Source organism: Sorex fumeus, unplaced genomic scaffold (assembly GCF_029834395.1).
Source record: "Sorex fumeus unplaced genomic scaffold, SorFum_2.1 ptg000002l, whole genome shotgun sequence".
Classification (NCBI taxonomy): domain Eukaryota; kingdom Metazoa; phylum Chordata; class Mammalia; order Eulipotyphla; family Soricidae; genus Sorex; species Sorex fumeus.
The window spans coordinates 5,998,603-6,024,489 of NW_026606059.1; the positions used below are offsets into that span (position 1 = coordinate 5,998,603).

General features: G+C 47.7%; 1 protein-coding gene across 2 annotated transcripts in view; it reads left to right on the top strand.

Moving 5' to 3' along the window:
• The window catches only part of LYN (LYN proto-oncogene, Src family tyrosine kinase), a 123,142-nt gene that overhangs the window by 69,233 nt on the left and 28,022 nt on the right, over window positions 1-25,887 (top strand). For both annotated transcript variants that reach the window (XM_056107440.1, XM_056107483.1), the window contains exons 8-10: window positions 1,397-1,549; window positions 14,820-15,002; window positions 17,725-17,801. In XM_056107440.1, the coding sequence (XP_055963415.1) occupies window positions 1,397-1,549; window positions 14,820-15,002; window positions 17,725-17,801 (413 nt within the window). The remainder of the gene's footprint in view (window positions 1-1,396; window positions 1,550-14,819; window positions 15,003-17,724; window positions 17,802-25,887) is intronic.

The window sequence follows — 25,887 nt, forward strand, 5'->3', positions numbered from 1 at the left end:
AGTAACGTCTCCATCGTGAGACTTGTTGTTACTGTGTTTGGCATATCGAATACGCCACGGGGAGCTTGCCAGGCTCTGCCGTGTGGGCGGGAGCACTGCTGGGTGTGGCAAGAAAACAAAAGGAAAAGAAAAGGCAAAGAGAGAGGGAAGTGACCCTCCAGTTATCACCCACATCCCAGACCCGTCCCCTACCCTTGTAACCAGTGTTTCGGGCTATCCCATGAGTGAGTTGTACTATAGTTCCTGTGATCTCTACACCATCCTAACCCACAGACGGCGGGTTCCTGACGGACCCTGATGTGGAGAGACCCTGAAATTGTATCTTAAACCTTTAAGCTGTTCTTCTTGTTGTATCGGGTTTAACATTTTATTTCATTTAAGTTTTTCCAAGGCCATGATTGTGTAAAAGATACCCCATCGGAGAAGTTTTTCCCATAAGGTTCATAATTGATGACAAGCTGGAAATGACAGTACCTGTATTTTATGTATTTCAGTATCTGCATTGTAAATCATAATGCCCAAAAGAGAGAGAGAGAGAGAGAGAGAGAGAGAGAGAGAGAGAGAGAGAGAGAGAGAGAGAGAAGAACGTGCCTACCATAGAGTGGGGCGGGGAGGGAAACTGAGGACATTGGTGGTGGGAGGTGTGCACTGGTGTTGGAACATTATATGACTGAAACCCAACCACAAAAAATTTTGCAACCCTGTATCTCACTGTCTGTCCTCCCGTTGTTCATCGAGTTGCTCGAGCGGGCCCAGTAACATCTCCATTTTGAGACTTGTTGTTACTGTGTTTGGCTTATCGAATACGTCATGGGGAGCTTGCCAGGCTCTGCCGTGCGGGTGAGATACTCTCGGTAGCTTGCCGGGCTCTCCGAGAGGGGTAGAGGAATCGAACCCGGCTCGGCTGGGCTGGCTGCGCACAAGGCAAATGCCCTACCGCTGTGTTATCGCTCCAGCCATCATTCCATTTAAAAAATTAATAAAATTTTTAAAAAATAATTTAAAAAATATAAAATAGCTATTCAATTAAAACAAATTTTAAAAATCAATTTAAAAAATTTGGTCATGGTATAATTGAAACCCAAGCACAAAATTTGTAAGTCTACAACTGTACCTCACGGAGTCTCACTAATAAAAATTTTAATAAATTAAGAAAAATTTCAAAAAACAATTAAAAAATATATAAAATAGCTATCAGGAACAAGAAAAGTAAAAGGTAAGTACCAGATGATCTTATATGCAGAGTCTAACGAGCCGAATAGGTTTGACAGTCACCAATAAAAATGAGTTCTGACACACGAAAAGAAAAAGGGGATGATAGAACGAGCCGTTTCTAGGTCGCGGTGGGATGCCGAGTCTGACACGGCAAAACCTCGCTCTCTCTGTCCCTCTCCAGAGCAGTCAGACGGCCTGTGCAGGAGGCTGGAGAAGGCGTGTATCAGCCCCAAGCCCCAGAAGCCGTGGGACAAGGACGCCTGGGAGATCGCTCGGGAGTCCATCAAGCTGGTGAAGAGGCTCGGTGCCGGCCAGTTCGGAGAAGTCTGGATGGGTGAGTGCGTGACTCGAAAGGCAGAGACCACCCTGGAGGTGACGGCAGCAGAAACAGGGGTTCCGATCAACTGCCGGGTTCTGTGTACTGTGTCAGATCCTGAACAGAAATGTCACTTATCCTCCTTTCTGCAGCTGGCATCAACGACTGGCTCTAAAGCTTCTTTACTAGACTTCCTCTTCCTCAGGGCTGAAGGATTCTCTCCTAGAATTGCATTTACAAGGAAGAGGGCCGTGAGTAGTTACCCTAGTGGTTTTGTCCTAATCTTCACAAGTCCCCGATTCTTGGACACGCGTGTGAAAGAATGAAAGCCACAGCTCAGGATGGCCTTAAACCCAAATGCATCTTTCCTGGAGACAGTTCACATGCAGGAACTGTCTCCAGGAAAGATGCGCTTGGGTTTAAGGCCATCCTGAGCCGTGGCTTCACAGGAGAGCTCACGTTGATTTAGTTTCTTGCCAGGAAAGTTTCTCAAGATGCTCACGGTTTCCCGATAAAACTGTGAACTCTTCCTTTTCATTGCACACTGCATTCTCAGGCAAGCAAGAAGGACCTTGATTGTGTAAAAGATACCCATCTGAAACCAATCTGAAAACACTTACTTTACCTGAGGGGTTCTTTTGGCCTAACTGTCTTCTAAAGTTCTCATAGTATTTGTGAATGTCTTTTCCTTTGACGATAAGAAATTTTTTGGAAATTTTTTTTGGTTTTGTTCATTTGATTTTGGAGCCCTGTGTGACCGTGCTTAGGGCTGACTCCTGGCTCTGCACTCAGGGATCACACCTGACAAGGCTCGGACACCATTTGGGGTGCTGAGGATCGAACTAGGCTCAGCTGTGTGCAAGGCAAGTGCCTTGCCTGCTATATTATCTCTCCAGATCGTGGTAAGAATTTCTTTCCTCTGTTGCAGAGAGTATCGTGCTGCCTTTTGTTGTTCTGATTGAAGATGCCGTTACTTCTGCTAGGGTCATGTGTTAAGTTACGTACCTCTTACTGAACCAGTTTTCTGTGCCAGCTTTGTGGAAGAACAAATGTGAATTTCTAAAAAGAAGGGTGCTTGATGGCTTAACGAAGCTGCCTAGATTGGCCAGAGAGATAGTCCAGGGTAAGGCACCTGCCGTGTATCCAGCCGACTCCAGTTCAATCTCTGGTTCCACATCTGTCCCCCAAGTGCTGCCAGGCGTGATGCCCAAACACAGAGCTAGGAGTGAGCCCTGGACACGATCGGGTGTGACTCCCCCTCTCCTCCCCCCAAAAAAATGAAAGAAAGAAAAAAAAACAGCCTAGTTTCAGCCAAGCAGAAACCAAAGAGCCTTCCAACCTACTACCGACACGTGGCCATTTCACTTCCTCATTCAGAGTCTGAGGCTGAGCTTGGCCTATGAAATTTCAGCCTCAGTGTACCCAGATCTGCCCAGTTCTCTCCTGCTGCCTCGGCTTTAGTTGAGGAGTCCTTTAAATACGGCAGTGAGGGACCATCCTGCACTGAAGCCCTTCCTCGCTGGACGTGTTTGTGGCCATCTGTCTGTGGTTCCCGCAAAGGCCAAGTGCACAGACGCGTGTCCTTCCTTTTGACTGTTCTAGCTCAGAGCTGCTTGCCAGGGCCCCCCGGCCCCTGTTGGTGGTCAGCCACACCCGGGGCAGCAGCTTCCGCCTCGGCTCAGCCCTCCCACCCTCCGGACCCTGCGTCCTCACAGCATCCTGGCGCCCCTGCTCTTGACACGGAGTCCACACAGCTCTGTCAGTCATTTGCAAGCAAACAGCTAGGTGACGCTTAACTACTTTCACATCATTAGACAACTGCTGTCTGTCTCGTTCTGAAATATTTTCAAGAGGAAGCTCTGTTCCCGTTCAACAGTCGCACCATCCCTCCCCACTTGCGACTTCCTGTCTCTGAAGGTGACAGCTTTGGGTGGTTCGCCTAAGTAGACGCGTAGAGGAAAAAAACACCCAACTGTCCTTTTTGGGTCTGGTCTGTCGGGTTACACCATGTCCTCACAATGCAGCTACTGCCCTGGGCATGTGTCAGAATCTCCTCCTCTTTTAGGACTGAGTGATATTGATGGCACGACACATCCCAGTGTGTTTATCCGTTTCTCTGTGGATGGGTCTTGAGTTTTCCACCTGTTGGCTTTTGTGAATGATGTTACTTTGGCCTTTTGTTTGTGTAAATTATTGTGCAGATGAGTGTTTCCATTTCTCTTGGATATCTGTATTTGCTAGTGTAGGAATGGAATTGCTGGGTTTATGATAATTCTATATGTAGCTTGTGACCCATCCATCAAATTGTTATTATAAATATTGCTTCCTTCCCTTCTTCACCATGAAGTATTTTTGTTGTTGTTGTTGTTGTTTTCCTTTTTGGTCACATCCAGCAGTGCTCAGGAATTACTCCTGGCGGTTCTCCGCGGACCATACGCAGTGCTGAGAATTGAACCCAGGTTGGCTGTGTGCAAGGCAAACGCCCTCCCCACTGTGCTGTTCCTCCAGCCCCCATGAAGTATTTGTATTTATTTCTGTTTTGTTTGTTTGGGGGCCATACCTGGTGGCCATTGGGTCTTCCCTCTGGCTCTGTGCTCAGGAACGATATCCAATGCTGACTGAACAGATTGACTGTCTGCAAGATGAGCATCTTATCAGCTGTCCTACCTCTCCAAACCCTGTATTTACGTATTTACATGTACTTTTTTTTTTTATCCCTTCTGCAGAATAGGAGCAGGGATAGTAGAATTAAATTGGAGGTTTTGGGGGCACTGGCTGTCCATGTGTGAGACCCAAGTTCTGTCCCCAGCACCAGAAAATTTCTTCTTTCCGTGTTTAAAAAGCGTTTCTTTGTATGTCTGCTGTTTCGTTAATCAGTTCAGCCCCCAATCGGCACCTTATTTGCTTCCACCAGTTAGCAATTGTGAATAGTGTTCCATGAACATATGTGTAAAAATAGCTCTCTGAGATGGGTGCGGAACATGATATGACTAAAGCCTAATCATGAACGGCTTTGGAAGGGTCTATCTCACAGTGATTCAATAATCAAATCTTTAAAAAAAAATAAAGAAATAAGTAAAATTAAGCTCTCTGAGAGGCTGCTTCCAGTCTCTTAGCCTGTTCATGGAATTGAGATAGCCACATGACTTGACATCGTGTGGTTTTTTTTTTGAGGAAACTCCATGAGATTCCCATAGTATCTACACATTTTTCCATTCCCACGAACCCAACCAAACCTTTCCAGATCTCACCAGCAGTTGTTATTTCCGGTTGTTGTGGTTGTTGTTTTCATTTGGTTGTAGCAGCCATCCTAAATAACGTGAGGTGAGTGTCTTAATATTCATGGTTTTGAATATTAAAATTTCTAAATTTCAGTCATGTCGAGTATCTTTTCAATGTGCACTGGCTGTTTGTCTGTCTTTAGAGAAAAGTGGCTACAATACCTTTGCCCATCTTTCAAAGATGTTGTTTGTTCACTTTTAAAGGAAGGCAGGGACCAGAGAAAAGTACAGTGGGGATAGTACTTCCCTTGTATGCAGCTGACCTGGTTCTGTGCCTGACATCCCATATGATCCCATGAGGAGTGGTTCCTGAGTATAGAGCCAGGTATAAGCCCTAAGAACTGCTGAGTGTAGCCCCAAAACAAACTAAATAAAAGCCAGAGAGATACTACAGGGGCTAACACGTGACCCTGGTCACAACCCTGGTTCCATCCCCAGCTCCACATGTGTTCCCGCAGACACCACTAGGAGTGACCTTGCAGCACAGAACCAGCAGAAGGTCTGAACACCACCAGATGTGATCCCGTCCCCCACCAAAAAATGAAGATTAAAAGTCAAAAGAGGCCATCGAACTGCATCTGAAATGGGAATTATAATGAGCCCAGCATGTAGGGATGGTCTAAGAACTGAATGAAATCTCGAATCGATGATCTGAGCATCAAAGAATTATTAAATAGTTGACTTCATTAGAAAGATACTCCAGTAGCAGTAGAACAAATAAGATTGAGGGGAGAAATTAGCCCCGATTTCCCTTCTCACCACTTGTTGTTTCTCTAATTAACTTTCATCTCTAAATCATTATAGGTTCAGTGCAGTTACAGGAGTAACAAACAAGTGAAAATATAAGCACACATAAATTTTACATGAATGTTTTTAATGTCATGAGTCACAGTAGCAATAAAGTGTAAAAAACCCCAAACTATCCATGGAGGATATTTTTTTAGTCAAAATAAGTTCAAAGGAGTTTCACATGCAGCAATGTGAATGACCCTTAAAAACATTAAGTTGGGGACCAAAGAGACAGTACAGTGGGTAGGGTTTTTGTTCTCTACATGACCGAGCCGGGTTCAATCCCTGGCATCCCACATGGTTTCCCAAACCCACCAGTAGTGATTTCTGAGCAGCACCGAGCCAGGAGTAAGCCCTGAGCATGCCGCTTTGGTCCCAAAACAAACAAACCAAACAAAGAAAAACTATGATAAATGAAGGAGGTCAGACACAGAACCACAGAGTAATAAAAGTCCATTTGTGGCTGAAAGAGACACAGTTATACCGAAGGTAAATGAGTTGCTGCCTTGGGAAAAGAATAGAAAGATAAAGTAAGTCACTACAATGGCCATTGAGGCTTGGGGATGGATAAAATGCCCCAACAGAGGGCTAGAGAAACAGCACGGCAGGTAAGATGTTCACCTTGCACACAGCCAGCCTAGGTTACAATCCTCAGCAACCCACCTGATCCCTGAGCTGCACCAGGAGAGATCTCTGAGCAGGGGTAAGCCCCGAGGACCACTGGGTATGGCCTCCAAGCCAAAACAAATTAAACAAGGGAGGGAGGGAGGGAGGGAAGGAGGGAGGGAAGGAGAGAGGAAGGAAGGAAGGAAGGAAGGAAGGAAGGAAGGAAGGAAGGAAGGAAGGTGGGAGGGAGGGAGGGAGGGAGGGAGGAAGGAAGGAAGGAAGGAAAGAAAGGTGAGCCCCAATAATCATTTGGTGATTATTCTTGCCAGCTCTGAATATAGAAAAACCAATGTATTGGGGAAATAATATGATATGTAAATGTTATTTCAATAAGTCTATCACTATGTGAAAGGATTAATAGCAATACCTCCCTTTTTTTTTACTAGTGACACACCATGAGGTACAGTTGTAGATTTACAATTTTTTGTGCTTGGGTTTCGATTATACAATGATCAAATACCCATCCCTCCACCAGGGCCCATTTTCCACCACCATGGATAATATCCCTCCCACCCCCATCCCCCCATCCCCCCTGCCTCTGTGGCAGGGCAATCCCTTGTGTTCTCTCTCCCTTTGGGTGTTGTGGTCTGCAAAAGAGGCATTGAGTGGCAAACATGTTCAGTCCATAGTCTACTTTCGACATGCATCTCCCCTCTTGGGAGGAGCCTCCAAACACCCTTTGCAATACCTCCCGTTTAGCCTTTATTCCGTTTTCCCCAAGAATAATTGGAGGTGGCTGTACAATGTCATTTTCAGGATGGTGACACTGGTAGTCATCAGTTTTTTTTAATTAAAGAAAGGAACTAGGAAGAAAGGACTGAGGCAAGAAAGGAATGAAGGGGCTCTGGAGAGATTGTACGGTGGGTAAGGTGCTTGTCTTGCACGCCCCCAAGCCAGGTTGACCCCCCCAATCCCATGAGGTTTCCAAGCAACTGCCTGGAGTGATCCCTGAGAGTAGAGCCAGGAGTAATCCTTGAGCATCACTCGACGTAGGCCCACTGCTGAGAGAGAGAGAGAGAGAGAGAGAGAGAGAGAGAGAGAGAGAGATGAGGGCTGGAGAGAGAACTCAGTGGGCTGAGCACAGGCTACGCATATGCCAGCTCCATCCCACCATGGCCTCGTCCCACACCCGGCACCGAGTGTGGCCCCAAGCAGCACAAAAAACAAACGAACAAAACAGAAAGCAGAGGAAGAAAAGGAGAAGGTGTAGAAGGGAGAAACCGGGTCAAGCAAGAACGAGAGAAGGGCTGGAGTGGTAGCATAGCAGGTAGGGCGTTTGCCTTGCACACAGCCGACCTGGGTTCAATTCCCAGCATCCCATATGGTCCCCCGAGCACCGCCAGGAGTGATTCCTGAGTGCAGAACAGGAGTGACCCCTGAGCATCGCCGGGTGTGGATCCCCACTGCCAAGAAAGAAAGAAAGAAAGAAAGAAAGAAAGAAAGAAAGAAAGAAAGAAAGAAAGAAAGAGAGAGAAAGAAAAAGAAAGAAAGAAAGAAAGAAGAAAGAAAGAAAGAAAGAAAGAAAGAAAGAAAGAGAAATTTTATGTTATTTACTTTAAGAAGAGAAATGATAAATATTCCACGTTTTTTCAACCTATGGTCCCTGGCAGACGAGGCTCTGTGACCTTGGCTGTCAGGAAGTCCCTCCCTGCCACAATCACGTCAGTGCGGAATGCGTTTAGCAGACGAGGCTGGGCAGCCATCCAAGGGGAACAGTGATCAGAGATGTCACAGTCTCTCACCCTGTGGATGTGCATCTCGGTCACCTCCGGCGGCCAGAGGCGGCTTGACCCTTCTCAAAGGCCTTTCCCAAATGCTTTTATCACCGATGGAACCTGAGCCACCAGCTAAAGCTTCCGTCCCTGTCAGATGCGTAGTCTCGTGCTTGGCCACGCGTGAGAGCTGGTTCGGGGACCAGCGGCCGCGTTTCCTAGTCTGAGCTAACGGACAAATACTAGGAAGTGACTTTATGGGGAGGACGGGGTCGTGGGAGAGGCGCGGGGGAGCTTCTCTGCAAGCTGTTTCCTCCTGTCCCTGTGATCCTCTTGACATCTGGCGGGGTGACAGCTTTCCCCCCACGGATTGCTGAGTTCAGAGCGAACCTACTGCCCGGCAAAGCTCGGGATGCTGTTTCCTGTCACCGCTTGGCCTCTTTTGAGATTCTGCCAAAGAGAGGAACTGACTTTGCCTGGAGTCTGCTAGCAACGTTTCCACTGATGCCAGCCCCGATGCAGTGAATCCTTCTCCCACTCCCAACACGGGCGTTTCGGTTCTGACTCCATTCTGCGGTCCTGAGGCATGTTTGGATAAGTCACGCTCGCCTCGGCCTCCGTCTTCCTGAACTGGCAAAGCGGAACTCTGCAGGAAGTTCTTTGCTCCCTTTGAAGGTTGTTTGTTTTTATTTTAACCGAAGTCTTCCCATGGGACTGGGCCTGCACACCTGTGGGAAGTCTCAGAGTCAAGTGAAATTTGCTCTCTGATAAAAATCTGCCTTTGATGCAAGGCGAAAACCTGCCCTCTCGTTTTCAAGTCGTGGCACTGGGCGAACACTGGGCGGAAGCTTGTGCCTCTCGTGAGCGGTCGAGTTGTTTTTCTACACCCGGCTTGGCCTTCTTCATGCCACCAGTCTTGCCTGGCAACCTTTTCCCCTATCTTTGGGAAACTGATTTTTTCCCTTAGCCCGGCAAGCTACCGAGAGTATCTCGCCCACACAGCAGAGCTTGGCAAGCTACCCGTGAGGTATTCGATATGCCAAACACAGTAACAACAAGTCTCATGATGGAGACGTTACTGGGCCCGCTCGAGCAAATCGATGAACAACGGGAGGACCGTGACAGTGATCCTCTTATATAAGTTTTTGTTCTTGGCCACACCCACTGGTGCTCAAGGCTTACTCCTGGCTCTGTGCCCAGAGATCATTCTTAACGTGGCTCAGGGGACCAAATGGGATTGCAAAAATTGAAGCAAAATCAGCCTCATGCAAGGCCATACCTTTCCGGCTGTGCTATCATCTACCTATAATTTTATGTAAGATTTTATGTAAGGTGAAAGTCTTTTTTTTTTTTTTTCTCTTTGAGTCACACCCGGTGATGCTCAGGGGTTACTCCTGGTTCTGCACTCAGGAATCACCCCTGGCGTGCTCAGGGGACCATATGGGATGCTGGGAATCAAACCGGGGTCGGCTGCATGCAAGGTAAACACCTTACCCACTGTGCTATTGCTCCAGCCCCAAGGTGAAAGTCTTGATGAGTTCCTTTCTTTTAATGACTGAAGGAATTTTTCCCCTGTATTCTTGTTATCAAAGATAGATAGCACAGATATGTCATTTTAAGGAATTACAGAAACAAAACTGGCCTAGTGACCACTGAGGTTAGAGGAGCACTCAGAGCCCTCCCCATCCCCCCACTCCATCCATTCCCATCACAGAATCACAGTCCCTGTCCCCAGAGAATATACCTGCCTCCCAACGGCAATTCTGCCTCTGATTTTCTTGGTAATTCCTGGGTTTTGTGTATGCGTGTACTATTTTGTATATAGGAATACACTGTAGCTTGGTTTTCCTGCCCCCCCCCCCCATATAAGTGAAAAGTATTCTCATTATGCCTGTGCTCTCTTAGTTTCTTTTACTCAACATGGCACTGTGAGTTTAATCCTGGTTTGGGTGTGGGTACCACCCCTCACTCACCGTCTTCGCTCTGTAGAATACAGAGTCGGGTTCGTTTGTTGGTTTCCCTGTCAGTGAAACTGGACTTGTGTCCAGTACGGTGGGGTACTATGAATTTTGCTGCTGTGAGTCTTTCTGTGCAGATACAAAGACACATGAGTTTCTCCAGGGTGGTCAGCAGTGGATGGTGGGATCACAGATGAGTCCGTTTTCATCTCTACTAAACACTGCCGAGTTGCTCCCAATGTGCTTCTCCCAGATTTGACGCCCCGTGACGCGCACGGTTCGGTTCTCAAGACTGTAGCTTCTAGACTGGCCCAGCTCTCAAGTCTGTGCAGGCAAAATCCTTAACTTGAAGGAGTCTGTTTTCTGTCAACATCCAATTTGGCCCCAGGACTAGAGCTACAGGCAGAAGCTTTACCACTGAATTTCAGAGAAGCCCAGAACAGGACAAAGAGGGAAGCAGTGTCAGGATTGCCACACTTGGAACTTCTTTCTTGCTGGGGTTTTCTCCAGATCTTGTTATTTGCATTTCTCTGCTTAGTAGTATGATTGAGTTTCTTCCACAGTCTCATTAGTCATTTAGGATTTCTACTCCTTGAAACACCCGTCTCACCCTTTGCCTATTATTCAGTTTTGCTTACTGATTTGCAAAGATTATTTTGTGTTTTGTGTTTGAGTCACATCCGACAGTGCTTAGGGCTCAGGTCTCACTCCTGACTCACTCAGGGGTCACGTCTGGTGGCCTCAGGGGAACATATGCAGTGCCAGGAATCGAACCCTGGTCAGGAGCATGCAAGGAAAACTTCCTACCTTCTGTACTATCTTCTCAACTCCAAGAATTCTTTTATTCTATGTGGTTTCATATGTCACAAAGTCTATTTTCTTTTTTTTTCCTCTCACTCCTACCCTAATCCTCCCATCCTTCTACCCCCACCCTACACTCCAGAAAGTCTATTTTCGTTGTCACTGCTCTATTAATATGGCTGAACATCTTTGTAAGGAGTTTTAAACAAATTTATAATAGATTCGCTTGATGTTAATACAATATTAAAAGACTTCTTAGAAGGAATTTACTTTAAATTTTCTCTTTAGAACCAAAGGAACAATTATATTATACAATCAGCCAATCAATTTAATATATTCACTATTTTCTCAGCTTTTATGTCTGTCTGGGCTGGAGCGATAGCACAGCGGGTAGGGCATTTGCCTTACAAGCGGTCAACATGGCCGACCCGAGTTCGATTCCTCCGCCCCCTTGGAGAGCCCGGCAAGCTACCGAGAGTATTCGATATGCCAGACACAGTAACAACAAAGTCTCCAATGGAGACGTTACTGGGCCCGCTCGAGCAAATCGACGATCAACGGGAGGGCCTTTACCTTTTTATGTCTGTCTAACCATATGTTCTAACACTCATTCTATATACAACATCCTTTCATTTTCTTGAGGATACGACAAGCTGCTATCAAATACACACCGAAGTGGGACATGAAAGGAAAAATTTTATTAGAGAGATGAGGTTTAATGATCAACCTGTTCTCAAGGGCTGTTAGCTGTGCACTAGCCCCTTATATTTTTTCCCATTTGAGGGTAGACAAAGGTAAATCCTTCTCGTTTAAAAAAGAGACAGAGGGGCTAGAGTCCTAGCACAGCAGGCAGGGTATTTGCCTTGCATGAGACCCACCCACGTTCGATTCCCAGCATCCCATATGGTCCCCCGAGCACCGCCAGGAGTAATTCCTGAGTGCAGAGCCAGAAGTAACCCCTGAGCATCGCCGGCTGTGACCCAAAAAGCTGTAGCACTGTAGCACTGTCCTCCCGTTATTCATTGATTTGCTCGAGCGGGCCCAGTAACGTCTCCATTGTGAGACTTGTTACCGTGTTTGGCATATCGAATACGTCACGGGGAGCTTGCCAGGCTTTGCAGTACGGGCGAAATACTCTCGGTAGCTTGCCGGACTCTCCAAGAGGGACGGAGAAATTGAACCCTGCTTGGCCGGGCCAGCGGCTTGCAAGGCAAATTCCCTACTGCAGTGCTATCGCTTCAAAAGCAAAATAAATAAATAAAATAAATACATAAGAAACAGACTTGTTCACTAATTTAATCAAAATAGAAAAGAGCACATGAGAGAAAATGTCTCCCCAAATTCGACATCCTAGAGATAAGTAAGGGTGGTGGATGTTTGGCAAAAAAGATAATATGACCCCAAAAGAATCCATGTTTCTCCATGTGTTTCTTAGAACTGGCCTCATACCCACACAGTTCCCGGGGTAACCGCAGGCCTCTCCCTCCTCGCCTTTCTGTTTGGAGCTTCCCAGAGAAGCTCAGGACAGATGAAAGAAGCAGGAACCGGACGGGCCACACTTCTGTACAGCAAACCCCAGGGAAGAGGCTCAAGTGAGTCTGAGGGTGAAGCGTGTCCCCGAGGCGGGGCCCTGAGGGCAGGTCCTGGGAGCTGGGATAAGGAGACCGGATCCCACAGTGTCTCTGCAGGGTGAGGGGCTTACTTCTGGCTCTGCGCTCAGGGGTCACTCCTGGTGAGCTTGCGGGACCATATGGGGTGCCAGGGATCGAACCCGAGTGGGCCGTATGCAAAGCAAGCCCCCTTTCCTCTGGGTTATTGCCCCAGCTCCACAGACGGCACTTTAAAGGTCACTACATATGTCATTTTTTTAAACTAGGAAGCTCTTTTTCTGATTCACGATCACCATCACAATCATCCTGTTGTTCGTCGATTTCCTCTAGCAGGCACCAGTAACGTCTCCTTCCTAGCCTTGAGATTTTAAAAGAGCCATTTCAATGTTCTTTCAGGATTAGGAGAACGAGACCCATCATTGTTACTGGTATTTGGCATATTGAGTACGACACGGGAAGTTTGCCAGACTCTGCCATGTGGGCAGGATACTTTTGGTAGCCTGCCAGGTTCTCCAAAGGAAAAATAAGATAATAAGATGTCGCTTCCAGGAACTGGGTTTTTTAGTCTCTGCATCTTGGCCGTTGATGGGACCAACCTGGCGCTGGCGGCAGCTGGTGGGTGTGACGCCTACAACTGGAAGATGGGGGGTCTGGTTGGAGAAGGCCCAGTCCCAATCTGAGTAGGCTTGGAGACCTCAGCCCCGGGACCCGCATGCCTGGGTTCCTCTGCCAGATCTTTCGTGCATGAGGCCCATCCGGACGTGTGGAGAGTGGTCCCAGCATGGCCGTGGCTGGCTCCGGAGGTCCTCAGCTGCTGGGGCTCTGCTCGGGGCGAAGGGGGGAGAGAAACTCAACCCTCCCCCCTCCAAGGGGCCCCCGGTGAGGACAGCCAGGCCCCGGGGGCAGGAGACTGCGCTCTTCTCCTCCAGGAGCTGGGTTTTATAGTTTCTGCGTCTTGGCCATTGATGGGACCATCAACTTTTTCTGATTAGAAACTTTAATTAGAAACTTCTTTTCTGGTTGAAAATCAGGTTACTAGTGAAAGGTATGGTGAAAAAAAATAACAAAAAATTGTGCAGCACTGGGAGTAAAGCAGGATTCTACGTATGCTGGGGTCCTCTCTTCCAGTCCATTCTGCATAGGTCACAGGTTTATATATTCTAAGTGAGGATTACAGTGTGCTATGCACGTGGGTTTATGTGTGTGTATAAAGAATATTTGTGTGGGGTTTTTCTTTTTTTTTTCTTCTTTTTGGGTCACACCTGGCGATGCACAGGGGTTACTCCTGGCTCTGCACTCAGGAGTTACTCCTGGCAGTGCTCAGGGGACCATATGGGATGCTGGGAATCGAACCTGGGTTGGCTGTGTGCAAGGCAAACGCCCTACCCGCTGTGCTATCGCTCCAGCCCCAGGTTTTTCTTTTCTTTTTTTTTGGTCTTTATGGGGCCAGAGAGTTGATACAAGAGTAAGTTGCTTCCTTTTGCCTTGCTGATCCCAGTTCAAATCCCCAGAGCCATCTATGGTCCCCCCAAAATTGCCGGGGACACTCCTGAACACAGGACCAGGAATAGGCCCCTGAGCTGTGCTTACAGTCCACCTCTACCTCCCCAACCCCCCAAAAAAGAACAATTAGAAAACAATCCTACTTCTTGTGGTAGAGTAACACATATACATTTTGGATTTGGGGGCCACACTTGGCCATCCTCCTGTCGGCACTCAGGGATCACTCCTAGCTGGGCTGAGAGACCCTATGAGAGGTCGAGGATCAAATCCAGCCCAGCCAGGTGCAAGGCAAACACCCAGCCTGCTTTACTATAACTTTGGCTTTCCCATTTTTACTTTATTTTATAAAATCTCTTGATCTTAAACCCTTTAAGTGGCCCCAGTATTAATTTAACTTGATGACATTGAGTTTCTGTGACTTACGAAGCTATTAATAATGGTTTCCCATGAATATAATTCCAACACCACACCCATCACCAATATACCCACCTCCGTCCCCCAAAAGCCGCAGAACTTTTTCCTTTCAACCCCCTGCCCCAATTCAATTGTGTGGATCATTTCTCCCATTATTTTACTCCCACTGCAACTTAACCCTTTGTTGTTGTCTTGCTGAGTATCTTTAAGTCCGACCCGTGAGAGATTATTCTGCCTGTGTCCCTCCGTCTGACTGATTTCACAAAAAAGTGTATGACTTTGTTCTAAGAGCAGCGGAGTATTGCTGGATACTCTTCACGGCTCTCCCCGAATGTTCTCGAGCAAAGACTATGGCGTTTTACTTGCACTGTTTCTCTCTGTAATGAGATTTTCTTCTGTGCGTATTGGGCTGGGTTCTCCCATCCAAGGACTAACCAGGCCCGACCCCGCTTAGCTTCCGAGACCAGATGAGACAGGCACACTCAGGGTGGGATGGCCATCGTTAGGGGGCTGAGTTCCTTTTGCTGAAGCCCGCCTCCCTGCCATCTTCCCAGGCTTCTACAACAACAGCACCAAAGTGGCGGTGAAGACCCTGAAGCCGGGCACCATGTCCGTGCAGGCCTTCCTGGAGGAAGCAAATCTCATGAAGACGCTTCAGCACGACAAGCTGGTGAGACTGTATGCTGTGGTCACCAAGGAGGAGCCCATCTACATCATCACGGAGTACATGGCCAAAGGTGGGTACTTGGGCGGGAGCATCCGCAAGGCTTGAAGCTTTTCCTGCGTGCCCAGGAACTGTGCAGAGCGGGGGCACTTGGGAACAGTGACTCACTGAGGAAAACCTGGAAAGCCTGAGAAATCAGTGCACGTTCCTCAACTCACCAGAAGTCACCTGTGTTCTGCAACTAAGATAGTCTTGTCTCCTGTATCAAACTCCAGAAGAGTGCCCCATCCACCCACTATGGCCTTTAGACTGTCACTGTCACTGTCCTCCCGTTGTTCATCGATTTGCTCGAGCGGGCTCAGTAACATCTCCATTGGAGACTTTTGTTGTTACTGTGTTTGGCATATCAGATCACAAATCACAAATCATCCTGTTATTCGTCGATTGCCTCGAGCAGGCCCCAGTAACGTCTCCTTCATCCTAGCCCTGAGATTATATTCAAGGCTCTTTAGGAGAATGAGACCCATCATTGTTACTGGTATTTGGCATACTGGGTACGCCACGGGGAGTTTGCCAGACTCGGCATATCAAATACTGGTCAAATAACAGGTGTTTCAAACACTAGCATTTTGCTCCATAGCTAAAGTGTGAGTTCTCACAACTCTAAAACTTGTTCGTTTTCCTCCTTAGCGTTATCTGCATGTTCAGGATGCCATTATGAACTGTTGCTATTGTTAATAGAGTGTGCAAAAAGTCATGCCCAGATGAAGCTCCTGTATAACCACTGAGTAATGGAAGATGGGGTTTCAAGTCTCTTTTCTTCCATTTATAATAATCTCCCTCAGATAAAAGGGTTTGAACCGTCACCTTTCTTCCTCCAGTTCAGTAGAAATACTTTCTCTTAAAAAACATTGTTTTATTGAATCACCATGAGGTACAGTTAGAGACTTACAAACTTTCGTGCTTACGTTTCAGTCATACAATGATCGAGCACCCATCCCTCCACCAGTGCCCATTCTCATGATTCAGAGTACACATTCAAACAGCAATTTTGTTGTTTGAACAAACAACACTCCCTCCCCATCCCTACCTCGCCCACCTCCCGCCTCTGTGGCAGGCACAATCCCTTTTTCTCAGTAGAAATGCTTTTATAAAAAAACTGAATTATCTTATTATCTAGTTCTTACTCTGGAGAACCTGGCAGGCTACCCAAACTATCCTGCCCACACGGCAGAGTCTGGCAAACTCCCCGGGGCATATTCAATATGCCAAAACCAGTAACAATGATGGATCTCATTCCCTGACCCTGAAAGAGCCTTGAATGTGGCACTTTTTAAAATCTCAGGGCTAGGATGAAGGAGACGTTACTGGTGCCTGCTCGAGGAAATCGATGAACAAAAGGGTGACAGTGATTCCAAATGGGAGACAAGAGAGACAGCATTGAGGATAAGGCACTTGCTTTGCATGCGATGCACCTGGGTTTAGTCCCCAGTACCCCTTATTGTCCCCAGAACGCCATCAGGAGTGATCCCTGAGCAGAGTCAAGAGTAAGCTGTAAGTACCACCAAGTTTGGCCCAAAAACAAACAAACAGAGGAACAAAACAGTGATTTTTAAAAAAAGTAAATTTCAGAGGAACACAGGAAGAAAATAAAGAAAAATAAGCGAAATTAATTCTATTAATCCCTCAAAGTCCTTCCATAAAAAACAGCTTTTGAAAAACAAAAACAAAAAATCACTTTAGCGCCTAAAACTTAGTCTGCATGAAGTCAGAAGCAGACTCCGAGATTTCTGCATCTTACAAATTGTGCTAACTAACAGTACTCTCTATCACACATGCAAAGAGGAGTTTCTCCTGTTTCAATATCGAAACTTCACTGATCACTGAGTGCATACTGGAGTTTCTTCATGCTCTTCAGGAGTGATCTTGCTTAACCTTTCCTGCTGTCTAAGCACCTGCGCTATGTCTGGGGGAGGGAGCAGGACATTTTCTGAGTCCTTACTGCTTCCCAAGTCCATGCATGCTTCAAACCCATCTTGATATAGCCACGGGGACAAGTCTCCTTTCCAGGGACCTTGCCCAGAGGAACTTGCCCGAAGCTACTCTCAGGCGGAGGCTCAAGATTCCAGAGCAGGTCTTTTTAAGTTTGTTTTGTTTTGGTGAACACTCAGGGCGTTCTCCTGGCTCTGCCACGCAGGAATTACTCCTGGTGGTGCTTGGGGGACCATATGGGATGCAAGGATCCAATTTGGGTCAGCTGTGTGCAAGGCAAATGCCCTCCCTCCTGGACTGATGCTCCAGCTTGTACATGCAGGTCTTGATTTAGAGATGAAGTCTTAAGCAGCCCAGTGGTGGTCTGTCGATGTCCCTTTTCTGGTGGTGGCTCTTTCCCAAAGGACAGAAAGAACTTCAGCAACTTACTGACATTGCAGTGTGGAGTCCTGGCTGTGAGCTGGCCCATGCTGAAGACTTGCTGTCCCAGAGAGGCCCCGAAGATCAGGGGGTTCCTCTCCCCTCGGGCGGGTAGGGACAGAGTACCCGAGGGTGACATGCTCAGAGACACTGCTGAGAAACCCAGAGAACATGCGTCTGTCACAGGGAGCTCATGCAACCTTTCCTTCACACCAGGCCAAAGGTCAAAGGAAATGAACTTGACCTCTCCAGGAAGCGGCATCAAAGGGAATGCAAAGCCCATCTTTTTTGTGCCTCCCCATCTCCAAGAATAATGACCCTTCCATTTCTTGACATTCTTGTTGCTTTTAACCCACCTGACCTTGCCCTTCCTCTCTCCACAGGGAGCTTGCTGGACTTCCTGAAGAGTCCCGAAGGGGCCAAAGTGCTGCTTCCCAAGCTCATTGACTTTTCTGCTCAGGTAAAGTACCAGCGGGGATTGCCTTGGGTACAGTTCGCACAGATTTCCTGGCTCAGACCCAGAATGAAATTGTCCCCGAGAAGGCGTTCCCCTTGACTCCAGCAGTGGTTGTGATTCGAGTTACGGACACAGCTGTGGGGTGTCACACAGGACACGTGCCCTTGGGTTGAGTTTGTGTTGCCTGTCACCTGCTCAGTCAGCCTCTTTATACTCAATTCGTGTCCACACATGTGATGAAAACAATGCGGCTTACTCGAATCCTTGGTGCTGTGGTTTGGAGAAAGAATTCCACGTAGGGCAAGCGTCGCATCATATGAACGTGTGAGTGATGCTTAACTTAGGAGATTTTTCGTTTCCCTGCAAACAGAGCTCTGATCCTTTTTCACGTTACCGCCTCTGAGTCCTTCTTGTTGAATGTGTCTCTCCAACTCTGAGAACTCGCCATTCCCGTTATTCCTAGGTCTGGCAGAGAAGTTGTGAGCTGGTTTACTTTGAATCACGTGTTTCCTAATGTGTGTTTAAGGGCAAAGAAAAGCGCTCCAGAAACCCAGACTATGCTTGGTAGATCAAGGACATGCACATCAGAAGGTGCCCACTCTTGACTCTTCAGTTTTGTGTGTCTTGCTCGGTAGTTTTCCTTTTTTTTTGAGACTGACTAAGTGACTTGATATTGGAAGACCAGCTACCGTAAAGTCTGAAGTAACCGGACACATCTTCCGGAAGACTTAGACTGGGGCGGGCTGTCTGATCTCCTGTTCTTACTCCCACTTCTTTCAGACCTCTAAGAGTTGGGAAATTCCTTCTTAGGAATAAAAGATGAAAGGAATAACTTTGGGCTCATGCCAAGCACCTCACGGAAGACAGGATCAGAACATAAGCTCTGCTACTGGTGCTGTGGGCTGAGCTGGAGCTTCACGTGTAAGGACTAGCATTGTGTCCAGACTCGACAGCTGCCCGTAGGTCTAGCCCCTTGGACCCTAGGATGAGTTTACTGCCATACCCAGTGGATATGGGAATCCCTACTTTAGGGGACGGTGCTGGGTGTCCGGTACAAAGGAGGTGACAGGGACACAAGCGTGGGGAAGCGTGGTATGTGATGGTGTCTCTCCTCAGCCTCGCTTCCTGTGCAGAGTGTGGCTAGCTGAGTGAATCCTTACCTGAGTCGGGAGTTCAAGGGTGACCCGGATGTCCTGTAGCCAGTGTGGGGGCCAGCAACTTGCCGAGCTAGGAAAGAGTGCGGGGGCCCTGGCTTCTTAACTCTCTGTCAGACTTTGTGATGGGCTCTGAGGGGTGCCTGGGCAGGAGGAGCCCAGGATCGTAGTTCTGGAAACCCTGGAGGCCGGGTAGGCCGTCTCGCGGGCACTGAGCACTCACTCCATGTCAGGAGCAGGGAGCAGAGAAACGGTCTGCCCCAGTGGGTTACGCGGGCACAGAGGAGCCAGGCTCTGCTCCGGGGACTTGGGGAAGTGGAATCACCCCCTGTGTCTCAGAAAGGTCAAGGGGGTGTCAGGATGGGGGAAAGTTGACTCGTGGCCCGGGACCTGTGAGGTCGTGGCTGTTGCATCTGTCCGAGGATGTCACTGGTACCCGCAGCTCTGCAGGTAGACATAATATACGTCGGGGCAGGCACTGGACACTGTGGCACTCTCCACACTGGCTATAGGACCTCCAGGTCACCCTTGAACTCCAGCTCAGGGAAGGAGTCCCTCAGCTAGCCACGCACGGGTTTTCCTTTGTCCTGTGGGTATTTTGTAGTGGGGGGTTGCCTGACTTATAAAACCTTATCTTGACGGAATCAGAAAAACAAAAAATTAGGCTCCAACTCAAGGCCTCTGTTTCTTCCTAGTTGAAGTTTGTAAATCGCAGTTCCGTTAGTGAATCTTTCTGATTTTGAAAGGAGTGGCGGGTGGCGTTTGCTTTCTAAGACCGTGTCACTGCAGGAGACTCTTCACCTTGAAGCTATCGCCAGGACCCTCCTTTTGACTGTTCAGGGTGGAAAAAGAAGAAAGATATGCGTCCTTGTGGCATACGAGCTAGAACTGAACAGCTACTCAATACATTACGCTTCTGTTTCCTCCCCCCTCCAATTCACTCGCCTGAGTAAGCAGCCCCTGAGCCCTCTCAGGTGTGGCCCGAAATCCACATAAATGCATTTTCTTCTCTTCTCGACACACTCCGCCAATAGCATCACAGAACTGGGAAACTGGGTGTTCCTGAGAGGATTTGGTTAAACTGAGCAGGTTTTCTCAGTAAGAGATCGGGATAGAAATAAACCAGTTGGTGAAGGAACAGGTGTGGAACAGCGTCTGACTGAAACCCAACCGTGAACAGCTTTATCAGGGTGTCTCTCACGGTGATTCAAGAATAAGAGCACTTAAAAAAAGAAATGAAGGAGCTTGCTAGTCCCAGCCCCCCTCCTGGGACTCACAGAAAGCCGCCAAGGGTGAGGGACAGTGTTGTGACTTCACCCCGGGTCTCTTCCTGGCCTCTTCTTCCTTCTCCCCAAGACCCACTTCCCCTCACTGTCCCCTCAGAGAGACAGGAAGTGGCTGAGAACACATGACGGCCTCCCGGGCATGTGAGCTCTGATTTCATGACTTCCTGTCCCAGAAGGCGTTCTCAGAAGCTCCTCCAAGCCCGAGAGTGGGCTACACTCGGCCCGTTTCCATGCCCACCCACCCACCCGCCCCTCCTCCCTTGGCGATGAAGAAACGACTCAAGAGCTGAAGGGCCCAGGGCTGTCACTCCTGTGGTTTATGAAGCAACAGGAAGTGAGTCCTGCACAGAGGAAGCTGGACGCTTCCAGAGCAGAGACACTGAGTGATGCCCTCCCTGCATTTGCCTCCCAGAAGAAGAAGAAGGGGTTAAAAATCTGTGGGAACAACACCCAATAAGATAGAGAGAACAAAAGGGAATGCCCTGCCACAGAGGCAGGGGGGGATGGGGGGATGGGGGGAGGGAGGGATACTGGGCTCTGTGGTGGTGGGAAATGGGCTCTGGTGGAGGGATGGGTATTTGATCATTGTATAATTGAAACCCAAGCACAAAAATGTGTAAGTCTGCAACTGTACCTCATGATGTCTCACTATTAAAAATTTAAAAAAAAAATCTGTGGGAATTCCCCTAACAGAAGTTGGAATGGAATCAGAGGCTTTTAAAGACAGGAGAGAAAAAGAAGGTAGAAAATTCTAGTTGTACAGCGAAGGTCACATAAATCATCATCTTAGCCTTCACGCCGCTTTTTTTGATTCGAGAAAATGAATCAGAGTATTTCTGGCCATTTGGTGGCAATCTCCCTAAAGTGCAAAATTAGTTACGAAAACTAAAATGGGAAGTTATACGTCAGTAAAGCTGCAGCTAAAATAAAAAGAAAATCAAAGCTTAATTTTTTTGTAAGAATGGGAAAATCAGAGCGATAGCACAGCAGGTAGGGCATTTGCCTTGCATGCAGACGACCCGGGTTCAATTCCCAGCATCCCATATGGTCCCCTGAGAACCGCCAGGAGTAATTCCTGAGTGCATGAGCCAGGAGTAACCCCTGTGCATCACCGGGTGTGACCCAAAAAGCAAAAAAATAAAATAAAAAAGAATGAGAAAATCCTGGCAACTAGCAATGTTTCTTTAGCTATTTCTCATTTATAAAGCATTTTGACCTATTATATCCTGAATATATACCTATAAAGGTACGGTTGTTTAATATGAAATGTATGTATGGTTGTTTAGTCCATTTTTTTTCTTTTTTTTAAATTTTTACTAGTGAAACACCATGAGGTACAGTTGTAGACTTACAAATTTTTGTGGTTGGGTTTCAGTTATACAGTGATGGAGTACCCATCCCTCCACCCGTGCCCATTTTCCACCACCACTGATCCCAGTATCCCTCCCTGTTTAGTACTTTTTTCAAGTAAAGAACTGACCTGAGACTTTCCCAAAGTTACACAGTACTTGGAACCCCTGGACTCATCCTGGGTCCTCTGACCCGGATAACTGGTTCTTTTCTTTGTAACCCTGCGTCTTTCCAAGACCAGATTTGTTCCTTAGCTGCTTCCGCACTGGAAACTCTGCTGATACGCATGGTTCCCTTTATGGGCTTTGCTCATCAAATTAATGATCTATCTTTAGCTTTTTCTTTTTAAAAACCTCTATTATGGGGCCAGAGCGATAGAACATCTGGTAGGGCAATTGCCTTGCACGCAGCTGACTTTGGTTCAATCCCTGACACAGCTCATATTGTCCCTGATCCCTGAGCACAAAACCAGGAGTAACCCCTGAGCATTGCCAGGTCTGTCCTCCATTCCTCCAAATCCCCCCTCTCCCAAAAAAAGAAAGCGAACCTTTTTAAATAGGAAGGCCTTAATGTCAGAGCTTTTCTAGCTTTCCTCATTATATTCTCTGCTGACAGAAAACATATATAGAGCAGGAATCCCTGGGAATAACTTTGAGTTGGTGGTGGCAAATCAAACCTAAAGTATCTGGACGCATATCCTGAGAAGTTTCTGGAGCATTGTAAATCCCATCAGACAGGGGTCTCCTCTTATCTCTGTAAGGAACCTCAAAGCTAAGTGAGTTTCTTCTTTCCTACTGCTGACTGTCCTTCAGTCTTTCAACCTGCCTCTCCCCGATCATACCCGTAACAGCCACTTTATTTTCAAAACCATAATTAAGAATTAGTCTTCGTTTAACAGCTGTTACAGTTTAGCCATTTAAACTACTTTCCCCGAGGACCACTTGGGTGAAGATGCTGAACCAGATGCAGCAGCCCATGGACAGCAAGCTGAGGTTATGAGGCTCCATTTGCCCTCACCAACCCATAGATGCCTCCCATCCTATGTGGACTCTTACTCGGTGCTCGGAAGTTCTGTGTGGTAGGCTGTCTTTCAAGCATAGGAAACTCCTCGAAGGACTGAAGGGGGCTGGAGCGATAGCACGGTGGGGAAGCTGTTTTGCCTTGCACAAGACTGATCCAGGTTCGATTCCCAGCATCCCAGATGGTCCCCCGAGCCCTGCCAGGAGTGATTCCTGAGTGTAGAGCCAGGAGTAACCCCTGAGCATCAGCAAGTATGTCCCAAAACCAGAAGAAAAAGAATGCTTATTAGGAGCAAGAGAGATAGGACAAGAGCTCAGACACTCACCTTGCAGGCGGCTAACCCAGATTCTGTCCCCAATACCACAGAGGGTCCCCAAGATCACCGGGACTGGTTCCTGAGTGTGAGCAGTCAGGTGTGGTGCCAAACAAAAACAAAGCACTTATTAAATAATAAATTAACTCAAATCGAGTAACTTCAGCAGGTGGAAGGACAAACCCATTCTTATCCTTGCCCTGGATCCATTCAGTCCCTCGTCCTGGACCCTGCTTTTGGGGTTCTAGGAACTAAGGGCAACTGAAGAGAGCAACTGAAGAGGGCAACTAAGAGATGCCCAGGAGTAAGTATTATTGGAGTCATTCAACAACCAAGTTACAAAGCATAATGTTAACTGTCTTCCTGTGTCCATACAGAAAGGACATTGCTTTAAGGTAAACTAAGTTCCCTGCGGTAAGGAACCCATTGCTATCCTTTGTTATCCTACAAGCAGGCCCAAAGTCTGCAAACGGCAAACAACTCTAAAATTGGAGCCACAAAGGAGCTGCGGAGATGGCACAGTGGTTAGGACTTTTTTGCCTTGCATACGGCCCGCCTGGGTTTGATCCCCAGCAACCCCATATGGTCCCCAGAGCCCACCAGGAGTAATTCCTGAGTGCAGAGCCAGAGTAATGCCTGAGCATCGCTGGGTGTGACCCAAAAAAGCAAAAAAAAAAAAGGGGGGGTGTACCAAGGGCCAATGCTGGAGAGAGAATATTTGACCTCATAAAATAACTGAGACCTTGCAGCCCTCCGCCCACCTAGTCCTGCTGCGCTCCTGGAAGAGTCGCACTTGGCAACCTCCCTTTCCCGGTAGCTAATATGCTCGGACATGGCAGTTTCTCTCTCTGTCGGACAGGAACAACGTTGCTGGAGCTCTAGACGGTGCTAGTGGTAGCAAACATGTTGACTCGGGAGCCCATTAACCAGCTCCTTCCTCGTAGGTGCAGGTGTCCTCAGGGGTGAAGTGAGAGGCAGCAGAGGGCGGCCGGCACCCAGGAAGTCTCCTCTGGCTTTGTACACGGACATCATCACCTGAGATAAAACTCATCATTTTGGGTACCAGGAGATTTTTTTTTTCCTTGTTGGGTCACACTTGGCAATGCTCAGGGCTAACTCCTGGCTCTGCACTCAGGAATTACCCCTGGCGGTGCTCAGGGGACCAGATGGGATGCTGGGAATCCAACCCGGGTCGGCAGCATGCAAGGCAAATGCCCTACCCCGCTGTACTCCAGCCCCTGCCGGGAGATTTTTTTTTTAATTTTTATTAGTGAAACACCATGAGGTACAGTTGTAGACTTACAAATTTTTGTGCTTGGGTTTCAGTTATACAATGATCGAGTACCCATCCCTCCACCAGTGCCCATTCTCCACCTCCAATGCTCCCAGTATCCCACCCACCCCCCTATAATCCCCATCCCCCCATCCCACCCTGCCTCTGTGGCAGGGCATTCCCTTTTGTTCTCTCTCTCCTTTTGGGTGCTGTGGTTTGCAAAAGAGGCACCGAGTGGCAATCATGTTTGGTCTAGAGTCTGCTTTCAGCGTGCATCTCCCATCCTGGGATGCAGATCAAAACAAAACTGCTGGAAGATTTTTGACGTGGCTTCAAATAAAGGAAGGGGGAGACCATGGCAATCAGGCCGAGTCCTGACTGAGGGCGGGGAGTGGGAAAGGGCACTGGGCAAGCAGTGTGCAACGTCCACGCAGGGGGCGGGTGTGGTGCAGGTCACATTTGCTCTTGCCGCCCAGTGGTTCTGCAACACATTAGATGTCCATACATAAGGGACTCTGGTTTGAATAATGTGTTACACATCTGACATTTAAACTTTGGTCAGGAGAGCTCACGAAAGGCACAAGTGAAACTGAAACTGCTACCAGAAGTGCAAAGCTGGATTCGAGGCAGTTTTCAGCTTTTGAAAAAGTTAAACTAGGAAACTGTCACTTAAAAATAGTACGGACCGGGAACTGATATTCTTTTTGATGGATGGTATTGGTGGGAGTGGTGCTTATTTAAGCAGAAGAATCTTGACTGGCCTTTTTTTTTTTTCTTTTTGGGTCACACCTGACGATGCACAGGGGTTCCTCCTGGCTCTGCACTCAGGAGTTACTCCTGGCGGTGCTCAGGGGACCACATGGGATGCTGGGAATCGAACCCGGTTTGGCCGTGTGCAAGGCAAACGTCCTACCCACTGTGCTATCTCTCCAGCCCCTTGACTGGCCTTTTAAATGATCAACAAGACAGAAAATGTGATCATTACTTAAATTGAATGAAGTGACTTATTTTAAATCCTAGTTTAATCATTTTAAGTCAATCTAATAAGTATATATGTTATTTTAATTTTTATTAAGGTAAAGGTAAAGGCCTTCCCGTTGATCGTCCATTTGCTCGAGCGGGCCCAGTAACGTCTCCATTGGAGACTTTGTTGTTACTGTGTCTGGCATATCGAATACTCTCGGTAGCTTGCCGGGCTCTCCGAGAGGGGCGGAGGAATCGAACTCGGGTCGGCCATGTTGGCCGCTTGTAAGGCGAACGCCCTACCTGCTGTGCTATCGCTCCAATTAATTTTTATTAATTGCATTTTATTAATGCCAGTCTGGCAAACTCTTTGTGGCATATTCAATATGCCAAAACCCAGTAACAATGATGAGTCTCATTCTCCTGACCCTGAGAGAGCCTTGAATGTGGCACTTTCTAAAATCTCAGGGCTAGGACGAAGGAGACGTTACTGGGGCCTGCTCGAGGCAATCGACGAACAACAGGACGACATGATACAGTGATCCAGTGGACTTCATTTATCATTTAAACTTTTGGAAAGGTGGTGGTGCTGTAAAACTTGACTTTAGAGTTTTCGTGCCCCAGTTTGGGGAAACTTGAAACTCCCGCGTGGGGCGGTGCGGGGGGACGGAATGTTGGATCAGCCCTTTACGCTTGGTGCGATTTCCTTCGGGTGGGGGGCGGCACTTTC